The 25988-nt window shown below is 41.4% G+C and overlaps 1 protein-coding gene across 3 annotated transcripts in view; it reads left to right on the forward strand.

Annotated features, from left to right (window-relative positions):
• The window catches only part of LYST (lysosomal trafficking regulator), a 115275-nt gene that overhangs the window by 49317 nt on the left and 39970 nt on the right, over positions 1-25988 (forward strand). For all 3 annotated transcript variants that reach the window (XM_044420019.1, XM_044420004.1, XM_044420012.1), the window contains exons 19-28: positions 1286-1435; positions 3440-3577; positions 4656-4854; positions 5292-5423; positions 9100-9730; positions 10491-10668; positions 12805-12974; positions 18275-18505; positions 19503-19669; positions 19785-19937. In XM_044420019.1, coding sequence (XP_044275954.1) covers positions 1286-1435; positions 3440-3577; positions 4656-4854; positions 5292-5423; positions 9100-9730; positions 10491-10668; positions 12805-12974; positions 18275-18505; positions 19503-19669; positions 19785-19937 — 2149 coding nt within the window. The remainder of the gene's footprint in view (positions 1-1285; positions 1436-3439; positions 3578-4655; positions 4855-5291; positions 5424-9099; positions 9731-10490; positions 10669-12804; positions 12975-18274; positions 18506-19502; positions 19670-19784; positions 19938-25988) is intronic.

Genomic DNA, 25988 nt, shown 5'->3' on the forward strand with positions numbered 1-25988 from the left:
AGTCAGTGAGGCAGTCGATGTGAGTTTAGGTGGACTTTGGGGGATGGTGGAGGACAGGAGAGCCTGGAGGAATGTTGTCCATGGGGTCCTGATGGCTTGGACATGACTTCTTGACATAACATAAAGTGAATGTTTGTCATTTAATTTATGATTGCATTTTTACTACCAGGGGGTGAAAAGATATATGTGAATTTTCTGTTTCAAGTGCTTTTATTCATAAATAAATAGCAAGTGAACATGGGTAGCATGGGGTATTATGCATGTTGACTTGAACAGGGAGTCGGAAGCATTTGTTGCTCTGTCTCAGGCAGCAAAATATTTTGGTCTTGGACTGATCTAATCATAATTAGGTTAGAATTATAAACCCAAGTTTTATCATACCCCCTTTTTATTAGATTTTTAGATGTTTTTATACATGCTTGAAAACTACCTTCATCTCAAACCACTTTTTTCTGTACTGTTAAGAATGTTCTTTTTCTAAAAGGTTTTGCATTCCAGTTTTACTTAAACCAATATTGTTGAAGCAATAGATAATTTACTAAAGCTCTCATTGCTGTGGAATAAAATGGAGCTACTTTTATACTTGATTTGATCATACGATATTACACCAAAAAGAAAAGAAAGAAAGAAAGAAAGAAAGAAAAAGAAAAGAAAAGAAAAGAAAAGAAAAGAAAAGAAAAGAAATATAGGACAGAGAAGGCTTTGCTTGCAATCTGAAAATAAGGCTGTAAACTTTCAGGCACCTATATAGTTATAAGACTCATTTAACAGAGTGGTATTTACAGTACAATTCTGTGCTAGCATAAGGATGCAACTAATTTTGTCTTCAGAAAAAGTAATCATATTAGAAAAATGTGGAGATTTTCTACTATCCTCCCAGAAATCAGTTGCCATCCTTTAAAGTATTGAAAGGGTTATTCTCATTGAGAAGTCGCAATACTATGTTAGGAAAACAACATTCTGGACAACTTCTAGAGGGGTAAATTTTATTAAAATTGTAAGGTGTTACAAAACTCTCTGTTTTTGTTTTTGAACATACGCTGAATAGTGATCGATGTGTTGAAAGAAAAGAAGAATAAATAGTCACAGCCATACTGATCAAACAAGTCCCTTAGAATTTTGAGCTAGTATCCTACTTGCAGTTAAGTTGGAGTTAAGAGTATAGGCCTTCTGAAGTTTGGAATGCATTTTTAGCGTTGAAGTAGAATTGGCTGTGAGGGTCTGGGGTGTGAGAGGCATCATTCACATTGTTTTCAACACTGGATGTTTTGTTCCCCTTTGAAAGACTCTCCTTGAAGGATGCTGTGGTGAGAAGATGATTCATCTAAATGAGAATGGACAATTCATACTTGATGCTGAGTCTAGAGCAATAATTCAAGATGTTAAGTTGTTGGAAGAGCTGCTATTTGATTGGAAGATATGGTCAAAATCCCAGGTGATATAGCATGCCAACTGAGAATGATGGTATAGAGGCTTCTGCTGTACTGTTTTACAGCAGTGCGGCAGAGCAACCCAAGGCCTTCAGCTCTTATTTTAGTTTATTGTATATTGTAAATTTTATTTATTTATTTATTTGTTTAAAGTTTTTATAGACCATTCATCCACTGCTGTCTTGGGATGGTTTACAAGTCCTCTTCAAGTCCACACAAACAATATTACATTTATAAATAGGAATAGCTCTGTAAGCAAGTGGGTCTGGGCTATGTGAGGAGGCAGCAAACTGATCAACTAGGAAATGGAGGAACAGACTGTGATTATTCCTCCCCTCACCCATAGTAATAGTAACTTTTGTGTGTTTGGGGAGTGAGGGAAGTTGTCTATGATCTTGCTTTCATATTAGAAGAAAACAAAAGGAAAGAAGGAATAAAACGAACCCTTTCTTTGTATGTAGTGCCTTTACACACAATAAAATAGTGTTGTTTTTTCCTACATGCAACTAGGACGAATAAATTTATTTTGTACTTGTGTTTTGTCTTCATCTAATGATATGCATTTTCAGCTCATCCAAATATTTTTGCATTTGTAAAGGACAGATTTGATTATTCTTAGTTCTTTACATAATTGCAGAACTAGCTCCTTTATAAGCAGCTCAATAGTGAGTGATAATTAATCCTTCCTGTTCTTCTCATGGTTAGCTGGCAAAAGTATTCTTTAGTTGATCTTTGCCTGCAAATACATGGTTGAATTTTCTCAGGGTTTTTGAACACAAGTGATATTGGTTGTATAAATTCTTTCACTGTTGTGCTAGTAGCATACTTAAGCAGGGGATGATGATTATGATGAAGATTATTTACTAAATATGTATTGTTTCCCATCTCAGAAAGTAGTTTTGAAATTACTAACATACAAAATACAGACATTTGGGATTAACAGAAAAGAACCCCTGTCCAAATCAGTATAATCTGTAATTAGCACAAAAATGCAACAATAAGTAAATAGTATACAAACATAATCTAAAACAATATGGAGAGTGTTTATTTATGAATATATAGACTCTTCCTCCATTCACAGCTTAGAGTGAACTCTAGAAAAGCAACGCACAATAGTTGGACCATAACTAATGTCCAAATACCCGAGAGCATTAGTAGATCTTTTCCTACTAATCCTTCTATATTTCCATATAGAAGTAGGTCTTACTTGGTGTCAGTTCCAGATTAGCTTCCTTGGGGAGAGCATTCCATAAATAAGGGGTTATCACAGAAATAGTATTTTCCCAAACTGACCCTCCTGGGAATAGAGTGAAGAACCTCTGAAGTCAACCTCAGGTAGTGCTTAGCTTCATATGGTGAGAGGCAGTCCCTGAGGTACTGGAGTCCAAATCTGTGGAGGGCTTTAGTGGTTAAAACTAGCCCTTTGAATTTGGCCCCAAATCCTATTGACAACCAGAGCATATATGCCAGAACTGGACTTCATGTCACAGTCAACAACCAGGCCATCATTTCTGCCCTGCAGCAGAGAAGGTTTACTTCAAGTACTTTTCAAAGAGAATCAGGGCTGGAGGCAGAAGCTGTATTACCCACCTGTGCCTGGGTGTGTTCTTAAAGTGCAAAAACAAAGAAAGAAAGAAAAAAAAAACCCTAAATATTTTCATGATTCTTAACATTTATTAGAGGAAGTAGTTCACTGAAACTGTCTCAGGTAGTATTTACAAAATACTAGTGCTTAATAGTTGTCAGATTCTAATTCTGGTCCAAATGTAAGTACTGCTTTAGATTATTGCCTAGCAAAAATTTTTCTGCAGTTTAGAAGTAAAATATGGTGCCATATTCATTTGTTACTAAGTTTTGCTTTGACTTGTTACTGAACTTTCAGGTCATGTTACTGGCCAGTTTTTCATTCTACCTGTCTTGTTAGTACAGTGTTTATGATAACTTTCTTCTTTTATGTTTTTTGTGGGTTTTTAGTAGGCTAAAGCTATTGCTGTTTCTACTTTTTACAGCAAGGTGTTTGGGAAACACTCCTATCAGCTCTAGAAATACTTATCCACGATAATCACTGGCAACAGACATTTAACATTAAGCAACTTCTCAAAGCCCGCGTTGTCCATCATTTCCTGCAGACATGTCAGGTTTTGCAGGTATAGTACCAAAAATTTAGTTTTGAGTATAATACCAAGTGTTTCTTTTGTAAAAGCAAACGTATACATTATGTTTGGTTTGATCTTACTTTTGCAGATGTCATGCTCTCTCACATTTTCCAGCCTTGTTTATAAAGGTATTGCAAATAGTGTTTACCATGAACATAAGAGTAAAAAGAAGCAGTTGAATAATGAAAATGATCCTTCTTCCAACCTCCGCTGATGCTGCTAACCTATTTATGACATGACTTTCAGTTTGACCTGTAAATGCCCTTTGCCTGGTTTGCATGTAACACTAATCTATGATGTGATTTGTTGAAATTGGGCTTGTTGCATCTGAACTTGCCCCTGTAAACAAAGGGTGGTTTGTTAACTGCCTATTAATCATTAAAAGAACTTATGGTTTGTTGTTGGCTTACACATGTGTGTGGTTTAAACCGTGGTTTGTTGTGATGACCAGTTCCAGGACTGTGGCTTATTCTTGGTTTATTTTGTACTGCTGACTACTTTGAAACACAGGTGTCCAGCAAGAGCAGCCTAAAAATGAAATTGCACAGAAGCTTTTAGCAAATAGGTGGGAAAGAAACAAAAAAGAAATAGGGAAAAAAAGTTGAGACTTGTTTGCTTCTCTGCAAGATGATCTAGAGCTAAAGCAACAAACCACACGAAACTTAAATCATGGGTTCTGCTTGGTATTATGCGTGAATGCTGTCATTATATTGCTTATGGCACCACATCACAAAACTATGTGAGAAGAACAATCTGAGTTAGTAAGTATGAGGCTTAGTAACAAAATTTCTCAGTCTTAAGTTTTGTTGGGAACAGCAAAACCAAAACAACAAACCACAGTTTAGCATGGAGTTAGGCCATGCAGTGTTGCAAACAATGATGTAGGTATACTCAGACATTTTTTGTGGCATTGTCAGTTGATACTGAAATGTAAGCATTTAGGATTGTGATCCCAGTTTATTTACATTATAGATACTTATAAAAAAAACTGTGTTCGTCTTAAATCATGAATAGAATGAAGTAGTAACTTTGTATTTTTCAGTTACTTGCCTCTACATTTGTTCCCTAGGAGCACAAAGAAGAACATCTCACATCTATGCCTACAGATGTTTGCACATCATTTGTGAAAATAATTGAAGAAGTGCTTGGGTCACCTCCAGATCTGGAATTGTTGGCACTGATCTTCAATTTCCTCCTAGCAGTTCACCCTGCTACTAATACATACGTTTGTCACAATCCCAGAGACTTCTACTTTTCCCTGCACATAGGTAAATATAGTTTGTTTGAACTAAATTAGCAGATAAGAAGCTAAGTCTGATACAAAGTTGCACAAATAGACTTCCAGCTATACAATAGAACTTTTGCTCCTTTCCCGTCACCTCCAAATCTTCGCCAGAGGCTTGTAGGTGAAGGAAAAATCAATTCTGCAGACAGATTCTGTTCTTTTGGGGGAAGGTGTGAGTTGAATACCACCTTAGCTATATAGAAACTTTGGACCTGTATAGAAATTCTGGAGTACTGCCAATCTTTTATTTTCCCCCATGGTAACATGTTTTATGTGTTTGTTCAAGGAAGTTTTGATGGATCCCAGTGCTGGCCTGGGATTAATGAAAAGGATAATTCATAATCTCTGTTTATGTGATATTAATTTTGCTGCTAATTGTGAAATCTCCTGAGGTAACTTACTTTGCTTGGGTTTTCTTAGATGGCAACATTTTTCAGGAAAAGGTTCAATCAATCATGTATTTGAGAAATTCCAGCAGTGGTGGGAAATCTATTGACAGTCCAGCTCTGGCAATTACTAGTCCAACTGGATTTTCTGCTGCACACGAGGAAGGTAAGTGATTTACATTCATTCTTAAGAAGAGCTCACATGATTGAAACAGGGCATATGATCTCAAGTTCCCAAATTGGAGAAGCAAGAGCTGAACGTAGAAACTTTGAAAGGAGAAGAGTGAAAATGTCTAGGTTTAATGTACCTTAAGAAAATATGGTGGGGCAAGAAAAACCTTGTAAATTCTTCAGTGCTACAGCTGACACAGCCATTGACCTAATACTGCCATCCTAATACTGTACTTTTCTGCATAAGCTTTGAACCAGCTACTTTGCCAAGCCTTCTATTTTTAGATTCTTTGCAAGATTAACATCAGCTGCTTTACACTTTTTTCTGGGACTTTTCTTTTTTCTGCATTTATTCTATTGTGCAACCACTAGATGGTGCCAGAATTGCACAAAAACCACATTTTCCTCTCTAACTAATATCTAGCTAAGGAAAAGATTGAAAAGAATTGAAGAGGCTCAGAGGATGACAACATTATAAAGTACCCACAAACTATCATGGGTGAGGACTTAGGAGTGCATAATAAATCCCTTACATGGAAAGGGTTAGTATGTGGATCCAGCTTTGGCAAGTTCTTACTAATGTCTAGCACCGTGTCCGCATCTGAATTACTCTGCAGCAGTGAGTGCAGGAGTAGCACCCTGGCTCCATTGAAGCTCACTGGCTCTAACAAGTGCCAGCGGGGTGACCTGGGGAAAGAGCTATACAAGAACAGGTTCTTCCCTCCAGTCTTTGCCTTAGCAATGATGGTTTCTCTGGTTTTCTGATGCTTGGGTGTTTCTTTGACTCCTGCTGCTTGTGGACCCTGCCTTCCTGCCTCTTGAATCTTTGCTTGTTCCTGCCTTGCCTTTCTTGCTGACCTTGCCTGCCACATCTTGGTATTCTTAGACCCTTCCTTGTTGTCCTGCTCTTAGGTACCAGTTTCCTGTCATATTGTCTTCTTGGTTCCTTAGCTCTGGCCTCTTCAGACGGTCCTTGTCTATCAAATTACACTTTGCCACCCAACCTGCCTCTAGTTTGAGTACTTGGGCTTGTTACTGGACTGATGATTGGACTCTGGGTCCTGGTGCCCTGCTCTGTGTCCAGCTGCATGTACCCCAGACCCTGAGACACTGACTGGTGCTGGGTGTAGCTTACAGGAAGTGTAGGCACAATCAAGCAGAAATATACAATATTTCCTTATCTTAAGGCATTTTGTAAGAACTGGCTTGAATTGCAGAGTAGGATTAACCTTCATATCTGATTAAATGAAATCATAGAAACATAGAAACAGAGCGTGTCAGAAGGGGCCTCCCTGGCTGTCTAGTCTGACCCCCAGCTCCAGCCAGCTCCGCTCACAACCCGCCCTCCATGTGCAGTTACAGTTACATAAATCAGTTACATGAAAGCTTATACCGTAATAACTGAGGCTTTAAGGTGCCACAAGACTCCTGCTGGAGAGCTGTGGAAGTGTACACCAGGAAGTGTCAGTTCAACACTTAAAACCAAAAGGATCACATTGCTGAGGAGAGATTTTCTCCCCACATTTTTGGTGTGCTTACCAGTGATGTGTTCAAACCTTTTACTCCAAGCCTCGACTTAAGTCTCAAGTCTTTACTTTCAAATCCAAGTTAAGCCTCATGTCATTGCACAAAATTTTTGAGTCAAGTCTCTTCTCAAGTCTCAGGAGCCCACTTTAACAGAAAAAAGGGAGGTGGTGATGGGGTGTGTGTGATTCATTTACTTCAACCACTATTTAAACAAACAAATAAAATCCCTGTCCTGCCCCTGTCCTCTTAAAACTCCCTCCCACTGCCTCTGTTGCATTCGTGCTTGCCTTCCAGGATAACCTGCCTCACAGTAAACCCTGGAGTGACTTGGTCGTAAAAAATTTAGAAATCTTGAGTCGAGTCACTGTTTGCTCCCCAGTCAAGTTACTGATGTGACTTGGGTCGATCTTGGGGATGAGTCCCCAGTACTGGCACTTACTCCCTCAGGTCTGCCCCCCCCCCCCCACTTTCCCCTTTGGATAGCTGAAACAGAGAAGGAAATTAGAGGGGTTGGGAAATTAGGCAGCTCAAAGAGAATGTTTAAAGTGACTGGCAATAAATACATACATACATACATACTGCAGTTATGCATTTCCTTTCTTTTTCTAAGCTGGAGAATGACAGTCCTTTGAGGGTGCCATTTCAGCATTAATGGAAAGGCAGTCGCTAGTGAGAATGTGAAAAGTGAGAGACAGGGATTTTCTTGTTCTGTCAGGCTGCTGGGCAGTCCTTCTGGCCGCCCACAATAGAATTGCCTAGTTGGATTCAGATGCCACTGCAAGCCTCAATGGCTACGAACAGCCAAGCCATGAATGATTACTCGTGGTGGGCTGTAGTGCTGTACAAACAGCTTACTGTGGTTTAATAAACAAGAATTCTTAGCTTACAGTAATGTATGTGTATGGTCAATGACTCAGCTGAGACATGATAAAGCATGTTTGTTCTGAAACCTGATATCAACGTAAAAAGATGAGATAAAACTAGCTATAATGTTTAATGCAGCTTGATTGGCTATGGAAGACAGGTGCTGTTTGATCATCCATGTTCCCTTAATGAGGTTTGGCTTTCTTCCTGGCTCAGCTTTTAATTGCTATTTTAACCTAGTCCTGAAGTTGGTGTTCTGTACCAAAATGTTTAACTTTTTAAAATCTGTTTTTTAACGCCACATATATAATTCTTTATTTTTAAATCTAAGGAAGATTTTTAAAATTAATTTTTAAATAGTTAAATCTCTAAATTGTATACTACTGCTTGCAATCATTTGTTGAGGATGTGTGGAAATTTAGTCTCCAGCATTGCTTATTTATACAACTTTTAAAGATGCATATCACTTGTGTGAAGCATTCTTCACAGTGCTGATATACAAAAACTTTATATGTACACACTGTGTTATTCAGAGTAATACAAAAACATATTTATCCCTCATGCACAATATAACTACAATTTACCAACACATTTAAAATTACAAAAGTACAAGAAAGACACTTCCAAGAAAGCTGCTTATATTTGAACTAAAAATTACTAATCTATAGGAACATGGTAGAAACAAAGTTAAAGTTACCTCTTTATTAAATCCTCAAGGATTTTCATTCTTCAGTCTTTGTTTCTAAAACGTTTCCCAATTATTTACAAAAATGTCTTCCTTTGTTACAGAATCTTTCTATACACTAGAATATCAGTTTGTTTTATCTCAGAATGTTGGTATTTGTTGGAATGTTACTTCCCATCCTGATGCAACATTTGTATTTACAGGTGGATATTCTTCTTTACATTTTACCAATTCTTACAATATCCCTGACCCAAATTTGCATAGGAGAAGTAGTGGCTGAGGTGGAATGTGTAGTTCTTTCTCCTACCTGATAGGTTACTTTGATTTTAGTTGCCATATTCACTATATAAAAATACTGGTATATTTTCTTGTCTGAAGACATTACTGAGAGACAAAGTTGTTCACAAGAGAACAAAACTGAAAGTATGCAAGTGAATCTAATAAATGATCAAGTCAGAATGCACTTAGATTTCCTCCATGTTTGCACAACTGATGCAGGGACAGTGAAAGTAGAAGTGTTTGTGTCATAATAATCACTTTTATTATGGGCCAGTTTTAGAAATGAGAAACACTTTTGTCTTTTATCTTTTCTCAGGCAACAATTCATCTGACGTAAGCGAATTGCAGACACCAGTTCCTCAGGTGCCTGAACGGCTTAGTAAAAGCCTACCAGCATCTCCTACTTCCTCTCCACGAGTGCATCAAAAAGAGTTTTCTAGGAATATGGGCAGAAGTCTTGATAACATGCATGTAATTAGAGAGACTGACTTGGTTGAACCACCACAGAATAGTTTTGTAAAGAATTTGGAGGCATTTAAAAGGATTCAGGAGGAACATTTACTCAGTAGTTGCGAGTCTGCAAAGACCATTGTGGATATGGATAGGTTAACTTCTGCTGAAACATTAACTATTTCAAAGGAAGAGGTGGTAATGTTGGAGAAGGCCCCTGAAATCCAAGAAGCAAGTGAAGGAGTAAAACCTACTGAAGATGGTGTTCTTGAATCATCTCTGAGGCGTCCTGACAATCTGAAGGGATTGTCTCCATTTCAGAAAAGTCACAGCAATATTGCAGGCTTGGGATTGGTCTTTTCTGTTCATGGTGGATCTGCTATTGGTCGTTGGCCAAGCCTGGCAGATAAAAATGTGCCTTCTGAAGACTGGGAACATCTTGCCTTTACTTCAGCAAGTGAACAGGCTCCTCCAGAATCTGAAAGCCCTTCTGATAGGTATGTTGATGTGAAGCATGTTGTCATTCAACCAACTAGTTCCAACACTGTGCTTTTGCTATGGAGGAGATTTCAGGACAGGCAGAGCTCTTCCTGTGCCCCTCAGACTCCCGACTGGAATGATGAATGACACACAGGCAAACCAATTGCTATGCCTGATTGGGAATAGTGGCAATTCCTCTCCTTCCTAGTCCTGAAGGAGTATGGCTTGGGGAAGACCCCAGCTTAGGTCCTACAGGCTGGAGAGTTTCCATCTCTGTTTCAGGGGATGGTTCATGTGATCACTTTTCAGGTCTTTCTCTCTATACAATCTAGCACTGCAAATGTAGGCATATAGAGAAATACACCATTAACTCTCTGTACCCATATACACTTGGGAGCAGTTACTTCACTTGTAGTGTCCCATTTGTTCTAGTAACTGCAACAGAGCATATCTGCAAAGCACTCTCTGTCTAGGCACATTGTTCTATGTGATTGCCTATCAAAAATGACTATGGGAATTTTCTTTTTGGGCGACACTGCTGTTTAAAACTTTTAGAAATACTGGAGGTATTAACTTAGCAGAAACCTCTCAGCATTTTTACAGTAAGACATGGAAGTAAGGAATGATTCTTGCAAAAAAGAATGAAGCAGTTGAAGCATTGTAGAAGTATTGGAGAAATTACCTTTGCCTTATTCCTCTTGTTGGATCTTCTCATTCTGTCTGATGTATAATTGTAGAAGATTCCATTTTTGTAACACACACTCTTCTTTCCATTAGATCAACGGAAGACTGTCTTGTACTTGTATGCTGTGGGCTTTATCAACTTTTGCGCAAAGTTCTTTTAATCTTGCCAGATGTCATGCTTCCAGATGTGATGGACAAAGTTATCCAGCCAGATGTTCTCATAGTTCTTGTGAACCATCCTTCTCCTCTCATACAACAAGGAGTCATTAAAGTAGGGGAAAAGCATGTGTTTGTGTTTGAAAGAGAGTGAGAGAGAATATAAGAGTCCATACATTTTCTATCTTGTAAATTATAAATTGGGTTTTAACTAAGGGTCTTTTCTGATTATTTTTCTCTTAATTACTGTAATACTAAAAATGAGGGATCCCTGTGAATATTCTACCTGTTTTTCTAGGTGCAGAACAACAAAAAAGGTCTTATTTCTTCACACAATTTATGCAGTGTATGAAGCCCAGTAAATGGCATAAAGCCACTTGATATTACAGCAGGGGCCCTCATACTTTTTGAGTAGGGGACCAGTTGAAAGGCTGCGGTGACCATCATGGGCTGGTGAGGTTGGGGTGCCGGGGGGCACAGGCCGGTGAGCTGCGATCGGGTGTGCACGGCAGTGGCTTGCTCACTCAGAGATCTCCCAGCGGGTCCAAAACCATCTCCGAGCGAGCAAGCCACCACCTCCCCCCCACCCCATGCTGCGAGGCAGCGGCGAGCAAGCACGCACGGGAGGCAGGTGGTGGCTTGCTCGCTCGGAGAACGCACAGCAAGCTGGATGGCTATGGCGGGCTGGATCTGTCCCGTGGGCCGTAGTTTGAGGACCCATGTATTACAGCATTGTTAAGCTGGGCCAAATGTATGCTTCTTTCTTTACCTGGATGGAAAGTTATGCATGTGGAGGAAATATAGTTTGATTTAATAAAGTATGGAATGCTGTGACTACTAATGTAGATAACTCTAGGAAAAATATACACCAACCATGATTAGTCATGTTACTTAAATGAAACCAGCATATCTTACCCATAACTTCTTCAACTTCAGGCCGCATTCGTAAGGTTTGTGAGGCAAATGACTAGCTAGTGTTCAGAACAGAATGCTAGATTATCTGGATCTTAGGTTTCCCAACCAAATTAAGTCATCAGTTATTGCTGGGACTTTTATGCCTGCAATTTTGAATTCACTGAAGCAATTTTGTTGGGGTTAATCTTTTTACCACCACTCAGACAGAATTACTATTTTATTTCTAGGAAAATGCAGCCCCCTGTCCCCAGGCCTTGGTTCAGTTAGCTGTTTCAGTTTGAACTGTGCACACTTAAGTATGATGACCAGAATTATACATCTCTCTCACCTCCATTTGCCTGTGCCATCATGCACCTTTTATCCATAGAAACATAAGAAGGAGGGAGAAGGAAATTTGCTTTCATGAAAACTTCCATTATGCAGAAAGTACATTTTTAGGAGTATATGAAAAAATCTGTAAACAATAACCATTATAAGTATTTCTGCATAATTGACAGGACAGTGTTTCTGGCTGTCAACAATTTGTATTTAATTATATCTTCATTCTACAGTTATATCTCTTAAACTATTAATGTAATAATTACTGTCGCAAAGCTCAAAGCACTCTAGGGATTATTATTTAATGTAGGCAGTCTTACATTTTCCCCTCCCTCTTTATTTTTTCTTTCTTACGTATGAGAAGTTTTTTTATGGTCAGAATATAAATCAATATGCTTACAACAGAAAAGTTTTTAATTCTAAACAATCATTGCTAACAAACTATGCCAAGTTTTAATCTGGGATGTGCTAGTGTTTTGCCTAGTATAAGTATCCTATGAAAGCTAAGTAAGGGTGCAGTCCTATGCTGTGCACTCTCAATGAATGTAGGCCTCCAAACTCAGCTTTCCCAGCAGAAGATGCAGTGGGAGCAATTTCTCCTGCTGCTGTGCCTTGCACCAGGTTTTTTATCTAGATGGCTGGTTTTGACTGTAGAGGTAAAGCATCTGAGAGGAATGCTGGTAGGAGTTAGCATAAGTCCTTAACCCCAACCTCCTTCCCTCCCAGCCTCTTGGCATACCCATTTTTTTCCCCACCCCTGAGGCCTAATTGTATGTTCAGGTGGAAAAGATGCAGATTTTTTTCTAAGGGAAGAAGGGCAGGGGCTCAGCCTTTAGGGTGTTGGTGCTTTGACTCCAAATATTCTCATGACCTCCCTTAAAATGTTGGGATAGCATAGGAGTGCATGCTAATGGATAAACGCTAATTTCAGATGATGTACCAATTATTGTGGTGTGCTAGCAAGCAATTGGAGCAGATCAAGTAGTCACAATATATTAAAAACATTCTCTTCCCCTAGCTACTGGACACGTATTTCAGCAGAGCAACCAGAGAACAAAAGGAAAAGTTCTTGAAAACACGAGGTTTCTCCTTGTTAGCTAACCAGTTGTATCTTCACCAAGGAACTTGGGAACTTATGGAATGCTTTGTGGAAATGCTGTTTGGTCGATCAGTTGGCCTTGATGAAAAGTAACTACTGCTTTTTTCCCTTGCTCTGTAGATTAATTTACTTTTTCCCCTGGAAGTATGCTATAGGCAAATATAAATTGTTTTTCATATGTTTGCATCTGTCTGTATAGCATTCTAAGTTTCAGTTTATACTGTAAAATTGCTTCTCAAAGAAATTAATTGAAACTTGATGCTTTTGTTTTTGTGGCTTTTGAACATTCAGTCATTGCACACATTTTATTAATACTGTATGTTCAGCTTTGTATCTTCATTCTTCCTATGACTTAAACAATATTTAAACAAAAGAGACTGTGCTGAGCTTAGTAAGAAGGGAAAAGTAGTTCATCTAATAGCTTCTTAAACATAACTCTAAATAGGATTAACGGTTTGGAATTCCTGATAATCTCTTCTCCTCTAATATATAATTACATATATCTTTAGTCCAGGGAGCACTCCTAAAATGTACTCAACAATCCAGATTCCCTTGGTTAGTTTTGATAATGTTAATAGTGACCAGATATAATAGCATGCATAGACAGAAAATAATTGGGATGGAATTCATGCATGTGAGAGTGGAGGGGAAATGGGCTGTGATCCCATTGCTCCTGCGTCTTTAATGTTGGGTTCTGTTACTTCTGTTCCATTAGACATTCAGTGCTAGCATAATACAGAAAACTCAACATTTCCCTGGTGTGTTCATTTGTTTTTCCCTATAATGCTGACAGTTAATGAATGTATTCTTTGTGGATAACTAGGCACTATGGGTTGCTGTGTTGTCCAAGGACAGATTTTTTTTCCAGTAGGGTGGCTTGTTTGGGGGCTAACAAGCCACTCTGTCAGTCCATGACTTGTTCTAGTAGTTGTTGACCCTAAATGGATGTCATGTTGTCTGGAGCAAAGAGGCCAAATCCCACTGTGGGTTGAGGGAAATGGTAAGTGGTCTGGTTGGCAAGATTAGCAAAAACCCCCTTGCTGGTCTTAGAATCATAGAATAGTAAAGTTGGAAGGGGCCATGAAGGCCATTGGGTCCAAACCCCTGCTGTTGCAAGTCACCAAGTTACACCATCCCACTCAGATGGCTGTCCAGTTTCTTTTTGAATGTCTCTAGCATGGGAGAGCCCACCACCTGTCTAGGAAGCTAGTTCCACTGTTGTATTGCTCTGACAGTGAGGGAATGTTTCCTGATATCTAACCTGATTCTGGGTTGTCACAGCTTGACTTGATTATTCTCTGTCCTGCATTCTGGCATCAGCAAGAAAAGATCTTGACCTTCCTCTTTATGACAGCCTTGAGGTACCTGTAGAGGGGTATCATGCCCCCACCCCCAGTCTTCTCTTCTCAAGGTGGAACATCAAGGTGGAACAAGTTGTCTCAGTCTCTCCTTATTGGGCAGTGTTTCCAAACCCTGGATGATTTTTGTTGCCCTCCTCTGGACCCTTTCTAATTTTTTTGCATCTTTCTTAAATCTTGGTGCCCAGAACTGGATACAGTATTCCAGGTGAGGTCTGACTAGTTAGCAGTATAGAGGAACTACTACTTCTCATGATTTGGAAGTAATACTTCTGTTAATGCATCCCAAAATAGTATTTGCCCTTTTGGTGGCTGCATCGCATTGTTGGCTTATTTTTAGCCTATTGTCCACAATTACTCCAAGATCTTTTTCAGTTCTGTTGAGCCATGTATTCCGCATCTTGTATCGATGAATTTGGTTTCTTTCTCCTAGGTGGAGGACTTAGCACTTGTCCTAATTGAATGTCATTAAGTTGCTTTGAGTCCAGTATTCAAGTTCATCAAGATCACCCTGGATCTTCATTCTGTCTTCTAGGGTGTTTGCTATTCCACCCAGTTTTGTATAGTCTGCAAATTTGATTATCTTTCCTTGTACTTCCTCATCCAAATAATTAATAAGGATGTTGAAGAGCACTGGGCCCAGGACTGAACCCTGTGGAATCTCACTAGTTGAGAAGGTGCCATTGATGAGCACTCTTTGTGTCCGATTCAGCAGCCAATTTTGGATCCACCTAATAGTTTTTCTATCTAGACCAGTTTTTGCTGATTTGCTTAACAGAATGTCATGTGGCACTATGTTGAAAGCTTTGCTAAAGTCTAGGTAGATTGTGTCCACAGTATTCCCTCTGTCCATTTGGGAGATTACCCAGTCAAAAATGTGATTAAATTTGTCTGATAGAATTTATTTTTGATAAAACCATGTTGACTTCTATTAAGCAATGCATTTTCTTCAAGATGCTTGCAGACTGATTTTTTTAATAATTTGCTCCAGAATTTTTCCAGGGATTGATGTCGCACTAACTGGTCTGCAGTTCCCAGGTTCATCTTTTTTTCCCCATTTTTGAAGATAGGGACAACATTAGCCCTTCTCCAGTCATCTGGCACTTCTCCTGTTTTCCAAGATTTATTGAAAATAATAACCAGTAGTTCTGAGAGTTCCTCCGCTAGCTCTTTTATGACTCTGGGATGGAATTCATTGGGTCCTGGAGATTTGAAAGTGTTTATTCCATCTAGGTATTCCATGACCATTTGTCTGTTAGTCTTGGGCTGCCATCTCTCACTTTAAGCTTCTGCTTCCTCTTGGTTGTAGATTTCCTTGTGGGAGAAGACTGAGGTGAAGTAGGAATTGAGTTCCTTTGCCTTTTCTTTGTCATCTGTTATCACTCTGTCATCCACTTTAAAGTAGCTGGACACCCTTCTCTTTCTCATGCCTTTTGTTCTGGAGGTATCGGAAGAAGGCTTTCTTGTTATTAGCATCTCTTGCTAGTCATTTCCTGCTTTAGCCTTCCTGATGCCATTGCTGCAATTCCTTGCTGTTTGTTTATATTCTTCCTCTTGGCAATCTTCCCCATGCCATGGCCTTTGACAGATGCTCCATCAATGTACAAGTGACACTTTAGCGTAGCTCTTACTGGCTTGTTACACTTTATAAAAAAAATTGAGATAGCAGTGCAGACCATATTTTTTTTAAAGATCCTTTGCAGATGCACCAACAGCTGCACAAAATGTAGAGTCTTCCCCCCCCCCCAAAAAAAAACCTGGTTAAGCACCAGTTGTCAAAGTGTAGTTGGCAACATCCATGGACATTAACAAAGCAAAGTTGCACACTGGTTGCTTTCTATGCGCTTAACAACTGTTGAGAAGCTGTCAATCAAAAAGAAAACGGTACATAGTTTTTACTCCTGAAGGGTGCTGGAGAGTTTATCTCACCTTTAGCAGTATGATCCCCTATTTCTGACTGTTCTTACTTCCCTCCACTTCCCTGAGCCTCCAGGTACTCTGGAAAGGGGAGATTTCCATCATGTTCCAATTTTGTAAGTACAGCTATCAAAAGAAAGGGTTCTCATTTTGAAATGTATCAGGCACATTTGAGAGGTTTTTTAAAATTTTACAGGGCAATAGACAGCTATTAAATTCAAAGCAACCTGTATGAAGCATTGCTTGGTCAATGTCCATGGTATTGTCTATTGCACTATGATAGCAAACATGTTCCAGGACATTGGGCAGGCAGGACTTCATATTTCATGCAGCAGTTGGTGCACTTGTGAAAGACACCCCCAATTTTTTAATCTGGTCTCAGTTGTGCCACCAAAACAAAGGGGAGTAATGAGCTAGTAACAGTTACTCCAGAGGGCTACTTGCACATCACTGAAGTGGCAATGTTGGCATGGGACTACTGAACAAAACACTTGAATGAAAAGTGATCTCATTAGGAGTAGAGAGGGAGAGACTGGGTGCCCTGTTGTTAAACTCTGTAAAGGTCTAAAGCTTGTTGTAGAAGTAACAGTACCAAGTTTAAGGCATCAGGAATAGACCATGGGATCACATCCCTCTTCCCTCCTGTCCATGAATTCTCTTTCAATGCTTTTCTATCTCATTATTAAACAGGGCATCAAATACATGTAAATATTTCCCTGGTTCTTTAAATAGCAGCTGTAAGCAGGAAAGACTAGAATTTTGAAACACTTGGGGTGGCGTGGGAAGAAGCGTTAAACCCTGCCCCCACCATGCAGTCCTTATCAAAATAGTTACCCTGAAGCTGCTATTTGTGCTAGGAGAGAAGCTTCCATGCATCAATGAAAATTCCCTGCACACTGCCAACAGCAGTTCTAAGAGGGTGATTTTCATCTGGGATGAAAAATTAAAACCTCCTTTCCCCTTTATGCTGTAGTCCTGGTCCCTCCAGCATATGGCTACTATTTAAAGTACAAAGTATTATTATTGAAAACAGATGTCTGCTGTGCTCTGATGCTGACTCTAAATTTCTATTCATTTCTATGCTTCACAAAGCAATAATGTTTGCATTTACTAGGACGGGATAGCAAAAAATGGCATAGAATGATACAGTGATGGAAATAAGCCAGTACCTCCAAAATAGCTTTTGGTTTAGAATTTTAGATTTATTATTGTGCTTTCATTTCCAGTAAGGAAATACCAAATAAGAAATAATTTATGATTTTTTTCTTTCTCTTTTTTCATTTTGTCTGTTATGAATTCACTCATTAAGTCATTCTTTACAGGTCAAAAATTGTGAGAGATGGTTTTTATAGCTTAAAGGCACTTTCCGCCTCCCTGTCAGAAGAAATTATCCCCTTCCAAAAAGCCTCTAGAATTATGTGGCAGCTTCTAAAATTATTAATCTGGCATGGAACAATCTGTGGAACAATCAGAAAATCAGGACAGATCAGATACAGCTTGTAGAGTGTTATTGGGCAATTCCTTCCTTTATATAAGCATTAAAATAAGTAGAAAAGTTATCCATGATTTGATATTTTTTAGAGCTGCATATCAAATTATCTGTTCAGGTTTCATGTTCTTGATGTTCCACCTGCAGTAGGACCTGTAGTAACCAACAAGATGACTAAAAGTGCAATCCTATGTATGTCTAGCATGACCACCTCCCTGCCATAACTCCTAGACTTCCCCAGTCTGGGAGTTGTAACGTTGGTTGCTGTCCCCTTATAGGATTTTTACTCCCTATACTAATATGGTTAAATTCTAGTAGTTGCTGACTGAGCTACCAATTTAAATATGTAGGATAGTGCAGTGGTTCAGATTGCAGTGCTATTCAGTGCTAGAGATTTGATTTATCCACATGCCTTCTTGTAACAGAACTAATATTACTAAAGTTGTAAATCCAGTTTCCATCTAAGTGCCAATAGCAATTCTCCTTAATATTCCCAATATAAAATGTTATTTTTGGTTAGGTCTTTAGTTCCACTGCAGATTTTATAGCTTTGATCTAGAAGTTGTGCATTATTTGTGTGGTATATTTAAAGTTGCATTGTAGTTTTGTTTTGTTTTTTTAATAGTTTCGATCTAGAAGATGTGAAAAATGCTGGACTTTTTCAAAAATGGTGTGTGATTCCTGTCCTGGGTCTTATAGAGAACTCCCTCTATGATAGCATCCTGCTGCATAATTCCTTCTGTTTCCTGCTACAAATCATAAATTCCTGCTCTAAAATGGCAGACATGCTGCTAGATAATGGCTTGCTATATGCAGTGTGTAATACTTTAGCAGCGCTTAATGGATTAGAAGCCAAGTAAGTGATGTATTTAGTTTTGTGCTGTTTTAGATTTGCTTAAGATTCCTTTAGTTCTGAGATTCCACAGAGGCAGTCTTCCCTATAAAGACACGTGTAACTGACAAAAAGATATTTCAGAGAGAAGGCTTCTGCATAGTTCTTGCTATGGTATGCTAACTTTTTTCCAATGTGGATCATGATTTTTGGTGGCAGACTTTCTTTAGGAAACCCCTCTATTTGACAAATCTTAGCAACAGTTTTAAGAGGCATGTTGCACATCTGTCACAAATTCTTTGAACTGTTTATTACAGCCTCTTTAGTTTAAATGCAGGAACCATTTTTAAATTACTGAATGATTATTCTAATAATTAAACTATTTTGATATACAAATTGTATTTTCATGAAAACATAAAAGTATGTTCCTATTCCTAAATTAGTTATGGTTTCCAAAGGCAGTGGGCTACATCTAATATAGGCCCTTCTGAGAGGGTGATAGTGCTGACTTACCCTATTCCACTTAAAATTTTTAATGCAACTGGAGATTGGTTTGTTTGTTTGGTTATAAATAATACTTCTTTATCACTTGGTATAACACAATCTGAAGTGCATTTTAATATGTCTATGTAAGGCAATATATATTGTATTATGTTTGGGATTTTCTTGCCTGTAAACAATACAGAGAGCCAATATGGCTGAGTGATTTTTATAAATTTTTATTTTATAAAAATAAAAAATACTTTTTAGAAATACATAAAAATAAACACAACTTAACATAATTAAAACCCTTACTCCTATAAAACAGTGTCATAGTCATTAGACACAATATAGGTGGATTATGTTTTTGTGAACTTTTTCAATAATGCTTATAGCATGTATTAAGTATATAAATTGAGTAGTGGAAGGAAAAGGTTAGACATACCCAAGTAAGTAGTGGGAATTCTGTTGGTATTAGATGTGTGGCTAATTCTTTAACAAATATATGGAAATTGAACAATGGATTACACTTTCTCTGCAGCATCCTCTCATATGATTATAGACTCCTTGTGTGTGATATACAGCAGTTGCTTGTAGCAGTGACAATCCATTCCTGCAGCAGTTCAGGTTCCCAGTATTTCCGGATTATTGAAGATCTCATGGTTTTACTTGGCTATCTTCAGAAAAGCAAGAATGAAAGAACACGGAGTAAGTGTCAAGTTCTTTTCTCTAGTGATGTCCAGGAAAGTAACTTAAATTTGCTTCATATATGGAATAATTTGAAGGAAGGCTTGCTTGTTCATTTGATCTCTGTTGCTTTCAGATATGGCAGTTGCTTTGCAGTTCAAAGTCTTACAAGCAGCTGTTGAGTTCATTAAAACTGCAGGAAATCAAAACTTGGAGGATCTAAGCAATTCATTCCATTTGTGTGGTGCTCATCACCAAACTATGTTCCAAAAACGCAAAAGCATTGGTGGTGAGTAATGAAATCCAACACAGTTTTCTGAAATTAACAACTTTGTCCATTACTTTTAATAAGACATGTCAATTTGTTTTGTGAACATATTTGTTTAATTTTTCACCTTGATAGGTGAGTGGGAATTTAAAAGTTGATCTCCACCCCTCCCTCCCCCGACCAACATTCTACCATTATAGCATACTGGCTCTTTATATAACAGGGAAGGAGAACATGGGGCCCTTCAGTTGTTTGTTGGACTATAACAGCTATCTTCTCTTACCATTAGTTACGAGTATGATAGCTAGGACTTAAAAAATTGTGGACCCAACATCTGGAAGGCCACATATTCCCTGCTGTACAGTGAGGTAGTTTTAATATGTCTCTACATATTCTTGTGTACTCTTGTGATCTTAGCAACTTTTGATTTTCCAGTGCATTTTGTGACAAAAATGTACCAAATTCATGTCTGTTACATAACTACTTTAACACAGATCAAGAAGAGTTCTTTAAATATAGTTACATCCTAGTAATTTAGACCCAGAATGCAGAACCACAGGGCCAAATCCTCCCCTTCTGAATCTCAGACTTTAGCCCCTTGGCCTGGTCCTAGTCACTTCCCCCTGGGCATTAATTGTTTGGTGGTTTCTTGGCTTTTATGCAGTTATTTTCCTATTCTAAAAGGTTAAAATGCCCTCCTAAGGCTTACTTACTAGCTGTAACAGCTTTGTATTGAATGTGCAGGTACCTATGATATTGTCCTTTGGCTCTACTCACCACTGAAATGTAGCCCTAAAGAGCTTTTCAGAAATGTAGTTCAGCTCTTGGGCTGAAAGTGGTCTAACACTTCTACACTGGGGTAGGGAAATTTTGTTTATCCAATAACTACATTGGTAATCCTGTAGAGGTTGCATACCAGCAATGGACAGGTCCATAGCGAAAACTGGATGAGGCCAAAGACATTCATATGCACCATCTACCCAAAATTGTCCTTGAGAGGCAGCTTGTGGTGCCTTTTCTTTCTAAGCCTAATTTGCTGCATGGAGGTAGGTGAGGGATGGTGAGCATGAGAGACTGCAGGCTGGATCCAAAGACTTTGTGAACTGAGGTCCCACACCCCTCATTAGTTGTAGAAAAGCACTACTTTTACTGTTTAGCATCCTGGACTTGCAGTATATCTTTCCTAATTCTATAACTGACAACTTCTTCAACAGAATATTTTTCTGTTGAGGTCTTGTTTAGTTCTGGGAATATTGGGTACTAATCTAAAATATCCTTCCATTTTCAATGGGGAAATGGTGTACACAAAGTCTCTGTTTAGGTCTACCCATTGCTATAAGCTTTCCATTTGCACTGCATTTGGATTACTTCAGGATACCCTTTGTTACAGCAGTAAACACTTTTCAGCTTGTCCTTCATCTCTATATCTTATTTATTTAAAACATTTCTATGCCGCCCCCATCGCAACAAAGCCTCAGGGCGACTCACAGCAAGAACAAAATTATGCAATAAAAATATTAAAACCTGGTGCATCTTGGCTTAATTTTTTTAAATCCTGCAAATAACCAATAAATTAACACTTAAAATAAGTTTTAAATAAAAAGGTCTTAGCCTGGCATCGAAAAACAAATAACGACGGCGCCAGGCGGACCTCTCTGGGGAGCGCATTCCATAGGTGGGGTGCCACTGCAGAGAAGGCCCTCCTCCGGGTACTCACCCTCCTAATATCATTCACAGAGGGTTCCCAGAGAAGGGCATCTGTTGCTGATCTCAAGGGGCGGGAGGGCATATATGGACGCAAGCGTTCCTTTAGATACCCAGGACCCAAGCCATTGAGGGCTTTATAGGTCATAACCAACACCTTGAATTGGGCCCGGACTTCAATCGGGAGCCAGTGGAGCTGATCGAGAACTGGGGTTATATGAGAACAACGCCCAGTCCCCGTCAGCAGCCTGGCAGCTCTATTCTGCACCAATTGAAGTATCCGGACCGTCTTCAAGGGTAGCCCCACGTAGAGTACGTTGCAGAAATCTAATCGGGAAGTTACCAACACATGTGTCACTGTTGCCAGGCAGTTGTTCTCCAGGAAGGGACGCAGCTAATGGATCAGCCGAAGCTAAAGGAAAGTGCTCCTCACCACCGCCGTCACCTGAGCTTCTAAAGACAGCTCAGGGTCGAGGAGCACTCCTAAGCTGCGAACCCTGTCCGTCAGAGGGAGTGCAACCCCATTTAGGACAAGGCCCAAGTCCCCCATCCCGAGGCCCGAACCACCCACCAACAGGACCTCCATCTTGTCTGGATTGAGCTTCAGTTTATTGACCCTCATCCAGCCCATTACCTCGGCCAGGCACCGGTTCAGCACAGCCACAGCCTCACCTGGATTGGTGGAAAATGAGAGGTAGAGCTGGGTATCATCAGCGTACTGATGATTCCACAGCCCACACCTCCTGGTGACCTCTCCCAGCAGTTTTATGTAGATGTTGAATAGCAAGGGGGACAAAATGGACCCCTGCGGAACTCCATGGCATAGCTGCCATGGCGCAGAGCCATAGTCCCCCAACACCACCTTCTGAAATCGGCCGTTGAGATAGGAGCAGAACCACCGCCACACGGTGCCTCCAACTCCCAATCCTGCTAGCCTGTTCAGAAGGATACCATGGTTGATGGTATCGAAAGCCGCTGAGAGGTCCAGGAGAACTAACAGGGACGCACTCCCCCTGTCTCTCTCCCTGCACAGGTCATCGTACAGGGCGACCAAGGCAGATTCAGTGCTGTAGCCGGGTCTGAAGCCGGACTGAAATGGGTCCAGATAATCTGTTTCATCCAAGAGTGCTTGGAGTTGTCCCGCCACCACCCGCTCTAGCACCTTGCCCAGGAGTGTCTATAATTGGCGGCCATCTCTGGATCCAGGGATGCCTTCTTTAGGACTGGCTGGACTACCGCCTCTTTTAAAGAGGAAGGTACCCGACCGTCTCTTAAAGAGGCATTGACCACCTCCAGGATCCAGGTCCCAATCCCGTCCTTGGCTTTCTTAAGTAACCAAGATGGGCATGGGTCTAGTAAGCATGTGGTAGGGCGTACTTGTCCAAGCACCTTGTCCACATCATCAGGCCGCAACAAATGAAATTCATCCATTAATTGTGGACTCGACGGTGTTGTTGGCATCTCCTCAGTAGAATCTGGTTCAATAGTAGAGTCAAGCTCGTGACGAATCTGAGCGATTTTCTCCCTGAAATGCCTGGCAAAGTCATCACAGCGGGCCTTTGAGGGTGGTACGAGATCTTTCTTTGGGCCTGGATGTATCAGCCCTTGCACCACCTGAAAGAGCTCCGCCTGATGGCATTGTGAGGAGGCAATGGAAGCGGAGAAGAATTTCTTCTTCGCCGTCCTCACCGCCACAGCATAGGCCTGATAATGGGCTCTTAAGTGTGTTCGGTCAGATTCACCCCGTGATCTCCTCCACCTACGCTCTAGACGTCTCCCAACCTGCTTCATTGCCCGTAATTCAGTTGTATACCAAGGAGATGAACGGGCTGTGCCAGGTGGGAGAGGATGCTTGGGAGCGATCGTGTCAGTAGCCCTGGTCATCTCCCCATTCCACAATTCAACCAGGGCATCGACGGGATCACCAGCCTTGTCAACCGGAAAATCCCCAGAGCTTTCGGGAATCCATCAGGATCCATCTGGCTCCGGGGGCGGACCAATACAATCTGGTCCTCACCCTTACAGAGGGAAAGGCCACTCTCGAGCTCAAACCTTATGAGGTAGTGATCTGACCATGACAAGGGAGTCAGACAGAAATTCCTCACCCTCAGATCACCCTCTTCCTGCCCCGTCAAGAAAACCAGGTCCAGCGTGTGATCATGTTCATGGGTTGGACCTATGACATGTTGAGACAGCCCCATGGCCTTCATGGAGGCCATGAAGTCCTGAGCCGCCCCGGTTAGAACAGTCTCGGCATGGAGACTGAAGTCCCCCAAGACCAACATCCTGGGAGTCTTCAACACCAGGTCCGAGACGATCTCAGTCAGCTCAGGCAGGGAATCTGTTGGGCAGAAGGGTGCACGGTACAGAATCAACAGAATCCCCAATCTGTCTCGGTCGCCCAACACCAAGTGGAGGCACTCCAGTCCCGGCCTCTAGAGGACAGGAAGCCCCACAAGGGAAATAGAAGCTCAATAAACCAGAGTGACCCCCCTCCCCTCCAGGCGTGGTCGGTCCTGGACCAGGTACCCGGGCGGGCACAGTTGTGAGAGGGGCTAGAGGGGCCAGGAGGAAGCAGATAGGCGGGGCCACCAGCCTGAGGGGCTGATAAGGCCGCGCTCAGCCGTTGGCGGCGCCAACAGTTATGGCACCAACAGCGTCACGTTAAGTGTGACGCGACAAGGGTGTCATCCCTTGTCTGCATCCATTAGCTGTGGCCTGGGCTGCCCGGGGACTCCCTTCCCTGGGGGGCTGAGGGTTTTGTTTTTGTTTTATTGTTTTGTTTTTGTTTGTTTTGTTGTTTTTATTTTTTTGGTGCTGTGCTGTGCTTTTTCTCCAATTTAAATTTTTATTTTGTGTGTGTGTGTGAGTTTTTGTCTGGGAGAACTGGGCGAGTGAGGAGTACTGCAGGACAGACAAGGCGGGGGACCAAGGAGATGGCCTCGGCGGGAGTCACGGGTGTTGCTGTCCACTGCGACAGCTGCAACATGTTCGCCCTTCTCCCCCAGGAGAGGCAGGGATATACTTGCCCTAGGTGCAAGCTGGTGGTCCTGCTCGAGGAGGAGTTGAGGTGCCTGAGGGCCAAGAGAGCTCTCCAGGCCCCCTGGGAGCAGCCCCCCCTCTGGACAGAGGGTTGAGGGAGGAGCCATGGGAGGAGCAGCTGAGGAGACAGGGAGGCATGTCACCCACAGGAGGAGGCACCAATCTGAGCTTCTCCTGTTACCAATCTGGAGCTGGGAAACAGGTTCTCTCTGCTTGGGGAGGCTGGGGCTGATGAGGCCTTGGGGGACCAGCAGGACCCCCAGCCTGGGACCACAAGCGGCAAGGGGCCACTGCAGGAGAGGCGAGGGCCAGGGCATGGCTGCCGACCACCCCTGGGAAGACACGACGGTGGGTGATTGTCATTGGGGACTCCCTGCTGAGGGGCACTGAGGCGGCGGCGTGCCACCCCAACCTGGAGACAAGGGAAGTTTGCTGCCTGCCAGGCGCATGTATCTGACATGTGAAGGACGGAGTGGAGCATCTTGTTTGCTCCGGGGGTCACCAGCCACTCCTGGTGATCCATGTAGGCACAAACGATGTAGCCAGGCAGGGTGTGGTTGCGATCACCAGGGACTTTGAGGCCTTGGGGAAGAAACTTAGGGAGCTAAAGGCCCAAGAGGCCTTCTCATCGATCTTACCAGTCCGGGGATTTGGGCCAGGCAGAGACAGGAGGGTTGCTGAGGTGAATGACTGGCTTAGGGTGTAGTGCCAGAAGGAATGCTTTGGATTCCTCAACCACGGCATCCAGTTTCTTGCCAATAGACTTCTGGCAAGGGACTGGTTGCACCTCATAAGGATGGGGGAAAGGTCCTTTGGAGATGCTCTAGCGAGCTTTGTCTGGAAAACTTTAAACTGAGCCGGGGCGGGGAAGGGGGTTCAGGTCCCCCAGAAACGTGTCTGCACTGGATAAGTGTCGGGAGAGGAACAAGGCTCTGGGAGCAAGGTTTTAGAGGTACTGCAGGGACCGACAGGATTCCTACAGAGAGAGGTAAGGTGTCAGGGAGGATGGGAGGAAGGAGGAGGCTGGGGACTCCAAGGAAAGGAAGCGGTGGGAAGGAGTTGAGGTGCATGTACACTAATGCTAGGAGCATGGGTAATAAACAGGAAGAGCTTGAAGCTCTCCTGGGAATAGGAGGGTATGACCTGGTGGGAATCACAGAAACTTGGTGAGATGAAAGGCAAGACTGGAATGTGAACATAGAGGGGTATCACCTTTTTAGAAAGGACAGGAAGGGAAAGAGGGGTGGGGGCGTGGCTTTATACGTCAGGGAAGGGATAGGATGCAGTGAGATAGAATGCAGCACATATGGGGATTTGGTAGAGGCA

The sequence above is a fragment of the Varanus komodoensis genome, unplaced genomic scaffold, assembly GCF_004798865.1.
Source record: "Varanus komodoensis strain SLA01 unplaced genomic scaffold, ASM479886v1 scaffold1, whole genome shotgun sequence".
Taxonomy (NCBI): domain Eukaryota; kingdom Metazoa; phylum Chordata; class Lepidosauria; order Squamata; family Varanidae; genus Varanus; species Varanus komodoensis.